This window comes from Streptopelia decaocto (genome assembly GCF_964273445.1).
Source record: "Streptopelia decaocto genome assembly, chromosome: 11".
Lineage (NCBI taxonomy): Eukaryota > Metazoa > Chordata > Aves > Columbiformes > Columbidae > Streptopelia > Streptopelia decaocto.
In genome coordinates this window covers 11155445-11171214 of record NC_138666.1, presented here as the reverse complement: position 1 = coordinate 11171214, position 15770 = coordinate 11155445, and the positions used below count along the sequence as shown (strand labels likewise).

The window sequence follows — 15770 nt, the reverse complement described above, 5'->3', positions numbered from 1 at the left end:
GCTCTGGGGAAGTGGCTAAAGCAGGTTTCCCCCCACCCGGATCCCCAAACTTTGGGGGTGCGTGTGTGCACTGCTTGGGACAGGGACCCCAGGGAGGGGCTGAGGTGTCCTGTGCCCCCCGAAAGACATCATGGTGCATGGAGGCCGTGGGTGCAAAGGGGTTTATTTGGGATCCTCAAGCCATGGGGGTGGGGACAGGGAGTTCAGGGGAACAAGGACAGGGTACTCTGGTTACCCCAGCCATGACTCTGGGGGGCTGCCCCCCCCCCGCTGGAGGGGTGCCGGTGCCCCCTCAGAGCACCTTGCCGGGGTTCATGAGGTTGTGTGGGTCCAGCGCAGCCTTGATGCAGCGCAGGGTGTCCAGCCCCTCCGGGCCCAGCTCCTCCAGCAGCAGCGCTCGCTTGCCCAGCCCCACGCCATGCTCCCCGGTGCAGGTGCCCCCCGCCGCCAGCGCCCGCCTGCATGGGGAGGGGCGTCAGGGCGTGGAACAGGGACATCTGTCCATCCATCCCTGTCCCCCCAGGGCGTTCCTGTCCCCACCTGCCCAGGCGCTGGGTGAAGGCGTGGATGCGCTGCGCCTCGGCCGGGTCCTGGCGGTTGAAGACGAGGATGCAGTGGAAGTTGCCGTCACCCACGTGTCCCACCATGGGGCCTGCAGAGCTGTGGGTCAGGTGGGGGATGGCAGGGAGGACAGCAGCCCCCACAACCGAAACCCTGCCCCGCTGACCGGTGAGGCTGGAGTCCTGCAGGTCCCTCTTGGTCTCCACCACCACGTCAGGCAGGCGGGAGATGGGCACACAGACGTCCGTGGAGTAGCCCTGGGGAGGGCACAGCCATGGTGTCTGCAGTTCCACAGGGTGCTGCCACCATTGTCCTCAGCCCTGTGCCTGTCCCTCACCTGGCAGCCAGGCCGCAGGGCCAGGGCAGCGTACCAGGCACTATGGCGCATGTCCCAGAGCCGCCCGCGCTCCTCCGGCTCCTCCGCCCAGGCCAGGCCGGAGCCACCGTTCAGCCGCACAATCTCCTCTGCCAGCAGCCAGGAGCCCTGGAATGGGGCCTGGCCGGGACCCACAGCAGCCCCAGGCACCCAGACCCCCAGCCCCTATCCTGGGCATCCATCCCACACCTCAGGACACTGCTGTCCCCGCTCCTGGGCACCCATCCCTCATCCCAGGACATCCCTGGTTCCTCCCATCCCCTGTATATGAGCACCCATTCACATCCACAGGACACCCCCAGGATAGTGGTCCCCCCATCCCTCGTCCTGCCCAGTCCCTTGCCCTGGGCACCCATGCCTCACCCCAGAACCATATAATGGTCCCCCAGCACTGTCCTTCACACCTGAACACCCCAGTCACCCCATCCCATCCCTGAGTACTTGTCCTTGGGGCACCCCAGCAGCCCCCCTAGCCCAAGCACCCATCCCTGGCTCTGGGACCCCCAATCCCCTGGTCCCTGTGCTGATGTGATCCCTACCCGCCTGCCGCTGCTGCTCGGCCAGGCTGTGCCGGGAGCCGTGGAGCTCCAGAAGAAGCAGGGGCGCCTCTGGCAGCTCCAGCCCACTGAAGCGGCCACAAGCACCCACCATCACCTCATCCAGGAACTCTGGGCAAAAGGAGGTAGCACTGGGTACCCATGCAGACCCTGGATCCCTGGCCAGTCCCACCACCAGCCCCTGGCACCCACCGATGCGGGCCACAGGCACGGCAGCCTGCAGCACCTGGACAGTGCAGTCCACAGCTGCCCGCACGCTGGGGAAGGTGGCAATGGTGGCAGCGGTGGCCTCGGGCAGCGGGTGCAGGCGCAGCGTGGCCTGCGTCAGGAAGCCCAGGGTGCCCTCGGAGCCCACGAAGAGGGATGTCAGGTCATAGCCAGCCGCCCGCTTCCTGCACGGGGCTGGTGAGCAGGTGCCCAGGCAGCCCCTCACCCAGCCCGGCCCGGCCCCCTGTGCCCACCTGGGCTGGCGCCCGGGGCCGGCAGTGTGGAACAGGCGCCCGTCCGGCAGCACCACGCGCAGGTTGAGGACATTGGGCCGCATGGTGCCGTAGCGCACGGCGTTGGTGCCTGACGCGCCCGTGGCTGCCATGCCGCACAGCGAGGCATCTGCCCCGGGGTCTACAGGGGTGGGTAAGGGTTGGGTGGCTGGCACAGGGATGTGGCCACAGGACATCCCCACAGGACCCTGCAATGCACCCAGTATTGCACCCAGCCAGCACCCTGGGAGCCTGTCCCCGTGGCAGCCCCAGTGTGCCCACTATGGGGACCCCAGCACCCCTGGGACCACAGCACACCCATGGGTACCCCCAGCACATCTGGGACAACTGCATCCCCAGTCACATGAGGATCCCAGCACCCCTGGGACAACAGAACACCCAAGGGACCTCCCAGCACCTCTGGTAACACGCCAACCCCCGGGCACGCCCCTCCGACCCCAGCACCCCAGGCCCTTGGACACCCCCAGCCCCCAGGGGAACCCAGCACTCTTGGGACCCCAGCACCCTTAGCCCCATGAACACACCCAGTATCCCCAGTGCTCCCAGCACCACAGGCATTCCCAGCACTCCCAGCGCTGCCACCCCCAGCCCAGGGTTCCCTGGCTGTTCCCTGGTGCCCCAGCACCCATTGTACCGACTGGGAACCAGAGCCCAGTGCCACGCAGGTAGCTGTTGAGGGCCTTGCGGGTGACACCAGGCTCCACCGCCACCGAGAAGTCCTCAAGGCTCAGCTCTGTGATGGCATCCATGCGGCTCAGGTCAAAGCAGACGCCACCCTGGCATGGGGACACCAGTGTGGCTGGGCACGGCCAAGCACTGAGAAGCCCTGGGCAGGGTGCAGGCAGGGGGTGCAAGGGTGTTGGGGTGTTGGGTGGTCCTGGTACCTGCACAGCATTGACGCCGCCCTCGAGGCCGGTGCCAGTGCCAAAGGGCACCATGGGCACGCGGCAGCGGTGACAGAGTGCTGCCAGCTCCTGCACCTGCCCCACCGCCTGGGGCCACACCACGGCGTCCGGGGGTGCACAGCTGGGGGACATGGTGGTACCGCTGCCCTGGGGAGCTTCCCAGACCCTTCCACTCCCGAGAGCCTTCATCTCCCCGGAGCCTTCACCTCCCCAGCCTCTTCCCCTCCCCAGCCTCCTCCCCCGTCCCATGACTGTTCCCCGCCCCGCACCCTTCCTCTCCCCGGGACCCTTCCCCTCCCCGGGACCCTTCCCCTCCCCGGGACCCTTCCCCATGGCCATTCCTCTCCCCAGGACCCTTCCTCTGCCCAGCCCCTTTTCCCCCAGCCCCATCCCGGGGGTCCCAGCCCAGGCACCCACGCGTGCATGGACTCGTCGTGGCCGTGCTGCTCCCGCACCGCCATGGCCGTGGAGACGTTGGGGCCCCCGACCACGGCCCTCAGGGCTTCCACAAAGTCAGGGGGCAGCGGGTGCTGCGGCGGGAGTGAGACCCCGGTCAGGGCAAGGGCAGGAGGGTCCGGCCCGGGGGGCTCAGGACTCCCAACCCATGCCAGGATCCCTGCCCCTCCATGCTCACCGGGCTCCCTGTGTCTCCGCCCGGTCCCACCTGAGAGCAGCAGCTCCGTCGCCCCAGGGCCCCTGCGAGCCCCAGCACCCGCCGCAGGGCCATGCTGGGGACCAAGGTCCCGGCCAGCACCGGGACTGGGCCGGTGCCCCCGCGCGGGCCCGCCCCGTCCCCTGCCGCCGGCACCGCCACGTTAAGGTGGCTCCGGCTGTCGGGGCCGCAGGGCTGGGACACGGGTCCCCTCCCTGCCGAGGGTTCCTGTGCTCCGGCACCCGTGCCTAGCCAGGTGCCACCGCACCTCTGGCCTTGTTCCCACGTGCCCACACACCTGACCAGGTGTCCCTGTAACTGTCCTTGCCCACCATGTCTATCCAGGTGTCCCCACACCCAGCCAGGTGTATCCATACCTGACCTTGTTCCCGCATGTCCACCCACGTGTCACCATGCCAGGTCACATCCCCCCCCTCCCCGGCCAGGTGTTCCCAACGAGCCAGGTGTCACCACGCCTCCAGTCATGCTGGCTAGGTGTCCCCGTGCCTGGAAAAATGTCCCCACGCCCACTGCATGCCCCTGTCCCCAGCCATGTGTCCTCCAGCCATCCAGCTGCCCCAGACCTCCCATCTCACCCGCCCTGGTGCCGCAGCAAGGAGGCAGCGTGGTGGGGGTGACAGTATTTATTGCCGGCCTCAGTTGGCCGCCAGGATGGAGTCGATCCAGGGGCGGAGCTCGGTGACACGGGCATAGACAGCGGGTATGCTGGGGCTGCAGGTGCTGCTGCCCCAGGAGACGATGCCCACCAGGGTCCAGGCGCCATTCTTCTGACACACCAGCGGGCCCCCGGAGTCGCCCTGCAGGCAGCTGGTGAGGGCAGGGGCTGGGGACAAAGGGGGAGCAGGGGCGGGGAGGGGCTGGGGGCACTTACATTGCAGGAGGAGGCACCATCAGCACCAGCACACACCATCACGTCGGTGATGCGGAACCCCCAGTACTCCTTGCATTGCGCATTGCTGAGCAGGGGCAGGGCCACCTGCTGCAGCACCGCCGGTGTCGACGAGGCTATGGGCGAGTGGGGTGGCATCAGCGCCCACAGAACACCAGGAGCCCCGGGGATGGGGACAGGGATGAGGAGGAGGATGAGGACAGGGATTGGGATGAGGATGGGCATATATCAGGTATGGGGATTGGGCATGATTATTAGGATGGGGCTTGGGGTTGAGGATGGTTATGAGGATAGAGATGAAGATGAGGATGGGCATGCAAATGAGGACAGGGATGGGGGTGGGGATGGGAACAGGAAGTTGCGGTACCATAGGGGTCAGTGAGCCCCCAGCCAGTGGTGACACAGGTCAAGCCCCCTGGGAAGTCATCGGTGGCCTGGGGCAGGCAGACGGGTGACACAGTGGCAGACAGCTGGGCAGGGGTGGCTAGTTTGATCAGGGTGATGTCGTTGCGGATGGTCAGCATGTTGAACTTGGGGTTCTTGAAGACCTGGAGCAGGTGGCAACACTCCCAGTGGCCACACCCCTGGCCAGGGCACTGGGGACTCTACAGGGACTGTGGGGTTTGTTGGGGACCCCAGGGACTGAAAATAACCCTGGGGAGTGATGGGGATCCCAGGGAATTGCCCTGTGGGTCCTGGGCTGATAGGGTCCCTGGGATGCAGATCCCAGTCCCTGGGGCAGAGGGGAGCAGCGACACACAGCAGTGATTCACAGGGACCCCAGGGGACCCCCAGGGTAGCAAACCCCAAATCCCTGCCTGAGGTGCCCGCAGAAAGGAGGTGACAACCCCAGGCACTGACAGCTGCCAGGCAGCAGGGGACAGACCCCAACACTCCAGACAACAGGGCCAGCAAGGAGCCCACGTCCCATCCCATGTTGCTGGTGGTCAGGGATTTTGGGGCTGCTCAGGGCCCCACAGGGCATCCTGCAGCCCAGGGGCACTGGGGAGCAGCAACACACCCAGGTCATATCACCCACAGGGACTGATGTGGACCCTGGGTTCCTCATCCCCATCCCTTGGGGGTTCTGGGGATGGGGTCCCAACCCTTGGGATGAAGGGGAGCAGAGATAACCCAGAACACCCAAGCCCAGGGATGTGGGGCACCATGCACACCCTGGGGGACCTGACCCTCAGGAGAAGGGGACCAGGGAGCCCCTGGGGACTCGATCCCAGGACAAGGGGGGCCTAGACACCAGGGCTCCCTGTGGTGGCTGTGGGACCCCACAGGCACATGGCCCCTATGCCAGTGGTACCTTCTCGATGGTCAGCCTCTGCTCATCAGGGGAAGGTGAGTCCTGGTCATAAGCACCAACCACCACGGTGTCGGTGGTCCTGGGCACAGATAGACGCTGAGCACCACACACAGGGATGGGGGGACCCTGTGCACAGCCCCAGGCTGCTGGCAGCACAGCTGGTGCCTACCTGACACTGCAGTGTGCAGCCGTGACCACCCAGTTCTCACTGATCAGCGACCCACCGCAGAAGTGGAAGCCGTTGTTGCGCTGGTGGGGAGAGCTGCCGTCAGCTCCCGGCACCGCTGGCACCACCGCTGGGGTGCTCTGTGCCTGGCCCCTGACCCAGCACCCAGCCCAGCACCCAGCCCCCTGCGGGCACTCACCTGGAGGGACACCTGCCATGGCCAAGATCCTGGTACCGCTGGCTCCCCGTTGACGATGCGGTTGTAGCCACGGATGATGGGTGCAATGGCGGGCACACCGCAGCCTGCAGGGCACAGGCAGCCGTGGAACAAAGGCTCCAGCCACCCCAGCCCCATGTTCCCCCCATCCCGTCACCCTTCCAAGCCCCTTGCCCGCCCGCTGAGCCCCATGGCTCCACATACTCGCCAGGGAGAGGGTGGCACGGGCAGAGCCCGCCAGCACCAGGCAGCTCAGCAGCCACAGCAGAGCCATTGTTGCTTGTGGGGACAGACCCCGCCTGGGGCTCAGCACCTCTTATACCCACCGCTGACCTTGCTGCCACAGCCTTGGGAGATAGCATGGCACCCGGCACAGTGCCTGGATGAGGCCTGGGAGTGCAGCAGCTGGAGCTGGTGGCCTTGGCCAGGGCTGTGGGTCTGCACTGGTGGGGTCTAAGTGCTGGCTTCATTGTGCCCCTTGGTCTGGCGCACGGGGTGGGCTGTCACCAGATCAAGGGGTGGTTGAGGTTAGAAGGACTTTAGGGTCAGGACACCTGTCCAGGTGGAGAGACACAGACCAGGCATGGGAACAACTGTCTGGGTTTGCTGACCCCTGGCCAAGGAGGGCAGGTGGCTTGGGGACATGCGGACTCCCCTGGGGATACCTAAGCAAGGCAGGGGCACATGGCCAGGTGCAGGGACACCTGAGCAGGCTCATGGATACCTGGCTGTACACCACATGTGGGGACATGTGGCCTGCCATAGGGACACCTGGCTGGGGAGTGGGGGACATGACCTGGCACTGGGTCATGTGGCCTGGTACGAGGACACCTGGGTGGGAATGTGGAGATAAGGTCAGGTATGGAGACACCTGGTCAGGTGTGCGGACGCATAGGTACAAGGCCAGGTGTGGTGACAACTGTTGAGGTGTGGGACACCTGGCACAAGTGCCAGAGCACAGGAACCCCCGGTGGGGAGGGGACCCGTGTTCCAGCCGCGACAGCTGGAGCCACCTTAACGTGGCAATGGCGGTGCTGATGGGAGGGGACAGGCAGGGCCAGCGGGGGAGGGGAGCGTCCTGGTGGGGCGTTTGGTCCCCAGCCTGGCCCTGCAGTGGGTGCTGGGGCTGGGGGGACCCTGGAGCGCCGGAGCTGCTGCTCCCAGGTGGGACTGGGGACACACGGGCCGGACCCTGCTGCCCTCACACTGGGACACCGGGGAGCCGCTGGGGAGCCCTGAGCTGGGGGTGGGGGCACTCGGGGTGCTGGGTGCGCCCATGGGGCCAAGGGTGCAGCAGTGCTGCCTATGGGGCTGTGGCTGCCGTGGTCCCAGGACATGGACAAGGTGATGGTTGGTGCCTGTGGCCACTTCAACAAGCTGGAGCTGCCAGCAGCACCCACACTCCTCCTGGAGCTCCCTGGCTCCTGGCACAGCCAGGCCAAGCAGCAGCAACAGGCAGCATGGGGATGGTGATAATAAGAGAGACAAGGTGCCTAGGGTTGGGGAAGCCATGGTGGCACCCAGGGACAAGGGACAGATGCCCAGGGACAAGGGATGAGAGGCGGATGGACACCCTAGGCTGCAGCAAGGCTGTGTTGGACCCCCACAAACTCATGAACCCCGGCAAGGTGCTCTGAAGGGACACCAGCAAACAGCCAGTCTGGGGGGTGACAGCCCCCCAGAGTCAGGGCTGGGGTAATGACACTACCCTGTCCTTTTTCCCCACCCCCCCCCCAGCCCCACCCCTGTGGGACAGGGACACCAAACAAACCCCTTTGCACCTGCAGACTCCATGCACTGTGTCTTTTGGGGGGACAGAATCACAGACTGGTTGGGGTTGGAAGGGACCTCTGGAGATCATCTAGTTCAACCCATCTGCTGAAGCAGGTTCACCAGAGCAGATCACACATAAACGCATTCAGGCAGGTTTTGAATGTCTCCAGAGAAGGAGATTCCACAACCTCTCTGCGCAGCCTGTTCCAGGGCTCTGGCACCCTCAGAGTAAATAAGTTTCTCCTCATATTCAGACTGAAGCTCCTGTGCTTCAGCCTGTGCCCATTGCCCCTCATCCTATCACTGGGCACCACTGAAAAGAGTCTGGTCCCATCCTCTCGATACCCACCTTTGAGATATTTATCAGCATAAATAACATCCCCTCTAAGCCTGCTCTTGTCCAGAACAGACCCAGCTCTCTCAGCCTTTTCCTTGTAAAACAGGGTACACCAGCCCCCCGCAAGGGGGTCTCTCCCCACAGCATGTACACAGAGACATCCAGGAGACAATGGGGGCTTCTAGGCAAATCTTTATGCTGCTGGGGGAACAGGGGGCTGAGTCTGGGGAGACAGGGAGGGCGCAGGGCTGCAACTCTGTAGCTCCAGGAACCAGCAGAAGCTTCCCCTGCATTCAAAAGGCACCAATTTCAGTTTGTGGTTCAGTTGGAGCTGGTAGAACAGCAAAACCCAAGACATGAGAACACCCAAGTCAGGCTCCTCCTGCCCCTTAACCCCCCCATCATCCCCCACCCCCTGGGGACCCTTATCCACAGCCCCCAGTGCACAGGGGGACAGGACAACCCATCTCTGCCTCACTGTCACTATGAGGGGTGGCTTCCACACCATTAAAATCTGCTGACTACCAGAGACTGGGCCCCCCGAGTGCACAGCCCCCCGAGAGTGCAGCAGCCACAGCATCACCCCAAATTGCCGGGCGTACCCCTATCTTGATTAACAGGGACATGGCCCCACAGCCTCCAGGCCGGCTTTGTATGGAGAGAGGACAGGGAGGAGGGAGTGGGCATGAATCCACCTCCCAGCTTTGCTTCATGAAGGGCACAGCTCCAAAATCAGTCCTTGGAAGAAGAGGAACAGGGATGACGGCCACAGCCCCTCACCCCACTACCAGCAGAGCCCCAGCCCCTGGTGCGCGTAGGAGTCTCTATGTACATGTCCGCTTACACCGGGCAGAGAGGGCTCTTGTGGAGGGGGATGCATGTCTGGAGACAGGGTGGGGGCCATGGGGAGGGGACAGCAGCCCCAGGCCATTACATGGCTGCCAGCTGGCCCAGCACCATCTTGAACTGCTGTGTGCTGTTAGCAAGGTCCTTGACACGCTCCATCATGTCTTTAGAGGCGGCAGGAGAAGGGTAGTGGAGGGCGGCCGCCTTGGTGGTCACGACGATCTCCTTGAGCATCTCACAGAGGAGGTTGCTGTAGTGCATCACCTTGTGCTGGACATCCTGGGCCTTGGCCTGGCGGGACAGCGTGTCCCCGATGAAGACGAGCTTGTGGGCACTGAGGATGACAAACTTGCTGTGGGCCACAAAGATCTTGGGGGGCTGGTTGGTGCTGACGGCAGTGAAAAAGGCGTCAACGGCATTGGTAAGTGTAGTGAGGTTGGCCTCGCACTGCTCCAGGTAGAAGAGGAGGAGCTGGCGGTCGGCGGGACACAGGGTCCCCCCACCCCGCGTGGGGCCGTAGTGCTGGGGGGGACTCCAGTTGGAGAGGTCATTGTCGATGGGGCGCGTCACCTCCTGCTCCAGCCGCTCAAACTGCTTCAGCTGCGGGAGGGAAAGGCGTGAAGCAGGACAGGCATCGAGCCAGCCCCACTCCCCTCCGTGGAGCCACCAGCATGGGTGGCCATGGCCACCGGTCCTGTGTGACAGCTGTGCCCCAGGAACATCAGCAAGGGACAGTGCCAGCTTCAGGACAGCTGTGCCAAGCCCCTCTCCAGGAGCAAGGCACCAGCGTCCCTCTCTGATGGTATGAGGGGTGAGCCAGAACCCACCATGGGGACAGCCACGCAAGAGGAGACCATGGTCCAGATGGGTGGCAGGGCGTACAAGGGGAGCAAGATCCAAACCCCTGCTGCCCACCACAGTTCCGTTACCTGCTGGTGCTCCAGCTGGTCCTTGCTCTGCCGGATGATGTTGCCTTTCTCCAACAGCTCCTTCTGGGTCTTCTCAAACTCCTCCTTGCCCTGCAGGGAAGGAAGGGGAGTGACATGAGGGTCAGCAATACCAGCCTTGCCAGGAGCGAGCCCCCCGCCTGCCCTGGGACACCCCTGGTCCCCACAGTCCTCAGGCTGGATGTGGCAGAAGCACTGCCACAGTCAGAGCTGCCCCTGTGCCTGGGAGCCACCAGCACAAAAGCCACCCATGAGGAGCAGTCTCCCCGCCTGCGCCCACCTGGAGATGGACGTAGTCGTAATCCTCCATCCAGCCGCTCTCGCTGTTTTCGTAGGGCCCGTCAGGTGACTCCTGGGCCAGCAGCTTGGGTGGGGAGGGCAGGGGCCGGGACTGGATGCTACTGGTCTTGTCGGAGGGGTGAGGGGGCCCATGGCTGCCACTCTCCACCGCCGGCTTTGTCCGTTTGAAGAGGAGGGAGGCATTGCCATGCAGGAAGGAGGCCAACTGCTTGGTGTCATCGGGCACGCCACGCGAGTGCATGACAAAGTGCTCCAGGTCGTCCGTGCCTGGCTTGCCACCAGCCAGGGCGCTTGGGGCCCAGTGGCAAGCGTCCAACGCTTGGCCGTGCCGTGCCAGGGCCTGGTAAACCTCCTCCATCTTCTGCAGCTGCTTGCTGAGCTTGGCGTAGAGGGAACGGTCAGAGGCCTGGGCGGCATTGCCCACTGCCCCCCGAGCAAACTCCAGCAGGTCCCGGAGGGCTGTCCGGACACCCTCGGCCGCCCCACGGATGCTGGCGGCATTGGCCTCCATGTGCTCGGGGCTGCGCCAGTTGGCACCAATGAAGGACATGAGGTAGGAGACGGCACCGCCGACACCATGCTGGAGTTTTGCTAGCGTCTCCATAGCAGCATCCAAGTCCAGGGAGAACTCCCTGCCGGCTCCCTTGGCCGGTTCCTTCACGGGCACCACATCCAGCGAGGATGTGGAGATGTTGCTGCGGGTGCTGCCTGTGCTGGAGGCTGAGAGGCGCTTGGTGTCGGTGCCCTTGGCCTCGCGGTCCACTTGTGGTGGAACATCATAGATGTACTCGCCCTCCACGTCCAGGGAGCCCTTGCCCGGAGCATGCAAGTCACGGGGCACATCGTACACCTCCTGGGAGGGGAAGGCTGACCCCCCCAGCTTCTTGAGGCTGGGGGGCACGTCATAGATCTCATGGGAGAGTGGCAGCTCAGGGGCACCTTTCCCAGCCACTGGTGGCACATCATAGACATCCTCAGGCAAGTAGGGCTCCTGCTGGGCCAGGATGAGGGGGTGGCGGGAGGGGTCGAAGACTTTCTGCTTGGCAAAGGCGGGGGGCACGTCGTAGGTCTCCTCCCGTGCTGGGCCATCCGGCACATCCTTGCTCACCGACGGGGGGACATCGTACACCTGCAAGGGCAGAGGTGAGCACTGTCAGCATCACGGGGAGAGCCAGCTGGGTCATGCATGGACACGCGGGTGGGTTATGCTGTACTGTGGTGCACATAAGCACCAGCTTCAGGCACTCAAGACTGTGCTGGGTGTGCAATAGGAAGGAGTCATGCACCCCCTGGGCACCCCTGATCCCAGGGGGGCTGCCACAGCCCTGCTGCAGCACCACCAACCTCCCATGTCCCCTTCAGGGCAGGGAATCACAAAATCCTAGAGCAGCCCACATTGGAATGGATCTGGAAAAATCATCTGGTCCAGCCTCATTCTCTAGATAAGACGATATAGCACCCTGTCCCCCCACCTCTTGAAAGCCTCCAGTGCCAGAGACACCACCACATACCCTGGGGAGGCTGTTTCAGTGAATAATTGTTTTCACTGTAAAATGTGTCTTTTTGTTATATGGAGAAGCTGAGAGCTTCCCAGCAGCACTTACAGTTTGGTGCAGGTTCTTCTCCACGCTGGGGGGCACGTCATAGATCTCCTGCCCTGGGTCTTGACCATTGGGACCCTTAACGGCCATGGGGGGAGTGTCATAGACCTGGAAAGGGGGGACATGGTAACGTAGGTGCCCAGCTCCCCCCAGGGACCGACTGGGAAGGATGAAGGCACTAGAAACAGCCTTGAGACCTATAATATGCCCAGCTTTGGGTGTAATTTGCCCAGATTTGGATCCCAGGCTGTGCCAGAGCATTTCCTGTGCCAGGGGACGGAGCCAGTGACAACCTCCTGCCCAGCCTCACCTCCTGGCTGAACTGACTCGGGACCCCTCCTCGGACAGGCGGTACATCGTAGATCTCCTGGGAGCCCACAGGCAGCAGGTGGCGAGGGATATCGTACTCATCCTGCTCACCCTTGGGGGAGTCGTACACGTAGACTTGTCCCACACGGGTGGGTACCAGCACCTGGCAAAGGGAAAAGAAACAACGTGGGCACCGCCGTGCATCCCCAGCCTGCCTCCCACCCCGCATCGTCCCCCCCAAAATGCAGCGATGGGGCTGGAGAGAGGATGGGTGCCGGATCCCGTACCAGACCATGCAGCACTGGGCAAACCGGTGCCCACAGGAGGGCGCTCCCCGGCCGGGCGTGCACACTGCTCCCGGTGACGGGGGATGATATCACCGGTTATTTATAGCGGCGAGCCTCGGCGAGAGACAAAGCCCAGCCGGCACGGCCGCGGTGTGCAGAAGAGAACGGCCAATTTGGGCACTGAGCTGCAGGCAGGGATCTGCCAACGCCCTGCAGCTCGGTGCCCACCTTGCCATACTGTGGGGACACGAGAACAGTGGATAACCAAACCCAGAAGGTCATGGCACTCTGCCGAGCTGGTGCCGGGGGGTAAGAAGGGCTGAGCAACCAGGAAAGGTGCCAGGCAGGTTCTTCCTTTTTGGATGCTCCCAGTGCCCTGGCCATGATTTGGCAGCTGACCCCTCTGATCCCTCACTGCTCCTTCCCAGGGGTGTGAGTCAGGGTAGCCTTCCCGGAAAACAAGATGCTGAAAGTACCTCGCTCTCCTTCCCTGGGATGACGTGCCAGGGAAGGGGCAGAGCCAGGAGGAGCCTGGTGTCCAGGATGTAACTGTTAGGCTGCCCCAGACAGGGCCACCACACCAGGATCCCCATGTTGGGGACAAATTGGTGGCTCACCCTTGCCTCACCAGGAAACCCAACCAGCAAGCTCACTGGCATGGCCAGGACACGCTGGCACCGGCTGCCTGCCCCTGTCTGCACTTCCAGGAGGAAGGAAACATCTCAGCATTGTGCTGGGTCCCACAGGTTCCTCCATAGCTGCAGGGTCCAACCAAGAGGCACCCCAAGCAGCTCTGGGGTTACCAGCACCCCATGCCCACCCCAGGCACAGCTGCTGTGCCTTTGGTGACACCAGCAGAGCCCATGCGAGAGACTAAGAGGACCAAGGCACCAAACACAGTGCCAGCCCCAAGCTGGGTAGCCCACACCAAGCAGGGCACTTCAGCCACTGCAGGAATCCCTGTGTCACACCCACTCCTGCCAGGGACAGGGGGGAGGATACCCATGCACCCCCTGCAATGGGTGCAAGGACTTCTCACTCCAAGAGACAGTGGTGGGCAGATAAGCCACAGAGCACCCCACAAACATGCTGCCACCCCTCCCCATCCCCACGTCCTACCTTTCCCTGGGGCTTGTGCCCTTCCCAGCTCCTCATGTCCAACGATGGGGGCACCTGGTAGATGTCTTGAGCCTGACCGGCTGAGGGAGGAACCTGGTAGACATCCTGAGGAGGGGTGGCAGAGCCCCCGGGGTACGCCTCTGCCGCTTGGCCCAGGGAGGGGGGCACTTGGTAGATCTCCTGGCCGGGGCTGGGGAACGCGTGAGGCGGCGTCTGCTTCGGGTAGGCGGGGGGCTGCTTAGCTGGGGCAGATGGAAACTGTCCGATGGGTGCTGAGCCCGGGTAGAGACCCTGCTGTCCCTTGCTGGGGACTGGCATCAGGTAGACGTTGTCCCCTTGGGGGGCATAAGGAGGATGCATGGGTGTGTACTGTGAGGCAGGCGACAGCGGGGTGTAGCCCCCTTGGTGGTGGTAAGGCAGAGCTGGCTGGGGCACTGCTGGCTGCGGCAGTGCCTGCCCCTGCGCCGGGCCGGGTGCTTGCTGCTGCTGCTGCTGCTTCTTGTCGTACATCCCCACCAGGATCTTGAGGCGGTTGCCAGGGACGATGCCCTGACGGCCATGGAGCGAGCAGAGCCACCAGCCATCCAGCCCCTGCGTGTTGCGTTCCAGCACCGTCATGATGTCGCCCTTGCGGAAGGAAAGCTCGTCCGGCGACTCGGCCACGTTGTCGTACAGCGCCTTGGCCAGCACGTTCTGTAAGAGAGCCCCGCGCCGGGGCGGTGAGCCGGGCCCCGCCGGCCGGTGGGGAGTCATCTCGGCGGAGAACGGTGCCCAGCACCGCGGTGCAGCCCTGCGGGCCGGGGGGCTTTGCTGAGCGGGTCCCACCGGCTGGATACCTCGGCTCCAGTCGCCTTTTCCTTCCCCGCTGGAGTTCAACCCATCCTTCCCGGAGGTGGTGCTAGGAAGGGGCTGGTCCCTTCCGCCTCCCCGGTTTCGGGGGGACCTCCTCTGCCCTTCCCTCCCCTTCCCGCCGCCGTTGGGGAGGAAGTGCCAGGGCGGTGAGTCAGCCGTAGCCATCGCCATCCCCATCCCCACGCCAATCGCCACCGGGCCCCGGCCCCTTCCAGCCCACAGCGCCGAACATCCCCACGGCGGACACGGGCTGTGCCACGACATCTCGCGGGGGCCACGGCACGGAGGCACCTGACAGAGCTCCCTGGCCTCTACCGGGACTCACCAGTGCCATGGCGGCGGTGGGACGGGCCGCAGCCCGCCGTGGGCTCCCCCCACCAGCCGGGATGGCGGGACGGGACCCGCCGGCTCTCCCGCCGCGGCCGGGCTCGGAGGGATCGGCTGCCCGCAGCTGCCGGGATCTCCTGCCTGCGGCCGGCAGGGAGACCAGGGCCTGCGGAGCCCCGCGGCCCCGGTGGGTCTCCCCGGGGGGCCCGGAGCGCCGTCGCCCGCCGGGCAGGGGGGTCGCGGCTGGGCCGAGGCCTCCCCGCCCCCCGCACGGCGGGGCCGGGCCAAGGTCACACGAGGGGGCCCGGCTGCCCCGGCGAGGCCCTGCCCGGGCGGGGGGTTGCGGCCTTCCTCATCCTCCTCCTCTACGCCGGGGCAAAGGCCGGTGGGGCCCCTCCGTGAGCCGTTACCTCGGGGCCCCCCCTCCTGCCTGGGATGGCCCACGCGTGTCCCCCCACCCCCCGCGGGGAGGTTCCCTGCCCCCCCCCATCCCCGCGGCGGCCGCTCACCAAGTAGTTCATCTTCCCGCGGGGCTGCTCCGGCCCTAGCGCCGGTCGGCCGGGGGCCGGGGCCGGGCCGGGGGCGGCGGGGCGGGCGGGCGGCGCGATCTCGGCGGCGGCGGCGCCGTAGGGATCATTATAGCGCGGTGCCCGCCCGGGCCCGGCGGCCCCGCCCGCCCCCATTGGCTGCGCCGCCCGGCGGGGGGCGGGGCTGCGCCGGGCGGGGGCGGGGCCAGGCCGGGAGTGGGCGGGACCGGGACCGGGAGTGTAAAAGGGTGCAAAGGGTAACGGGGATGCAACGGGTGTGCAAAGGCTGATGGGGTTGCAAAGGATGAAAGGTGTGCAATGGGTGTGAAAAGGGCACACAAAAGGTGTGTTATGGGTGTGAAAAGGGTAAGGGGGGCAAAGAGTGT

At 64.8% G+C, this 15770-nt stretch overlaps 4 protein-coding genes across 10 annotated transcripts in view; 1 reads left to right on the top strand and 3 right to left on the bottom strand.

The window, feature by feature from the left end:
* The window catches only part of COG4 (component of oligomeric golgi complex 4), a 371279-nt gene that overhangs the window by 266800 nt on the left and 88709 nt on the right, over window positions 1-15770 (top strand). The gene's annotated exons all lie outside the window — the stretch shown is intronic.
* On the bottom strand, window positions 145-3681 carry LDHD (lactate dehydrogenase D). 3 transcript variants are annotated; one of them, XM_082062735.1, is made up of 11 exons: window positions 3534-3681; window positions 3317-3429; window positions 2879-3020; window positions 2629-2770; window positions 1956-2115; window positions 1687-1886; window positions 1477-1605; window positions 899-1026; window positions 728-818; window positions 541-652; window positions 145-458 (listed from the first exon to the last, which is right to left on the bottom strand). In XM_082062735.1, the coding sequence occupies exons 1-11, from the start codon at window positions 3624-3626 to the stop codon at window positions 293-295; spliced, it is 1476 nt and encodes a 491-aa protein (XP_081918861.1). In that variant the 5' UTR covers window positions 3627-3681; the 3' UTR covers window positions 145-292. The 3 variants fall into 3 exon arrangements, with proteins under 3 accessions (XP_081918861.1, XP_081918859.1, XP_081918860.1); XM_082062733.1 differs by having other exon boundaries at window positions 1687-2115; XM_082062734.1 differs by having other exon boundaries at window positions 1687-2115; window positions 3564-3673.
* On the bottom strand, window positions 4208-8979 carry LOC309444795 (chymotrypsinogen B-like; the record flags this gene model as incomplete). Of its 2 annotated transcripts, XM_082062917.1 has the most annotated exons (7): window positions 8872-8979; window positions 6142-6245; window positions 5946-6025; window positions 5777-5855; window positions 4829-5009; window positions 4444-4577; window positions 4208-4369 (listed from the first exon to the last, which is right to left on the bottom strand). In XM_082062917.1, the coding sequence occupies exons 1-7, from the start codon at window positions 8954-8956 to the stop codon at window positions 4208-4210; spliced, it is 825 nt and encodes a 274-aa protein (XP_081919043.1). In that variant the 5' UTR covers window positions 8957-8979. The 2 variants fall into 2 exon arrangements, with proteins under 2 accessions (XP_081919043.1, XP_081919044.1); XM_082062918.1 differs by lacking the exons at window positions 5777-5855; window positions 5946-6025.
* Window positions 8449-15505, bottom strand: BCAR1 (BCAR1 scaffold protein, Cas family member). 4 transcript variants are annotated; one of them, XR_014185161.1, is made up of 7 exons: window positions 13679-14809; window positions 12274-12435; window positions 11967-12071; window positions 10343-11491; window positions 10045-10134; window positions 8872-9715; window positions 8449-8556 (listed from the first exon to the last, which is right to left on the bottom strand). XR_014185161.1 is itself a non-coding variant. In XM_082062915.1 (7 exons), exons 1-7 carry the CDS (start codon window positions 15376-15378, stop codon window positions 9200-9202), a joined length of 2727 nt encoding a protein of 908 aa, XP_081919041.1. In that variant the 5' UTR covers window positions 15379-15505; the 3' UTR covers window positions 8449-9199. The 4 variants fall into 4 exon arrangements, 3 of the variants coding, with proteins under 3 accessions (XP_081919041.1, XP_081919042.1, XP_081919040.1); XM_082062915.1 differs by adding an exon at window positions 15367-15505 and having other exon boundaries at window positions 8449-9715; window positions 13679-14371; XM_082062916.1 differs by adding an exon at window positions 14856-15286 and having other exon boundaries at window positions 8449-9715; window positions 13679-14371.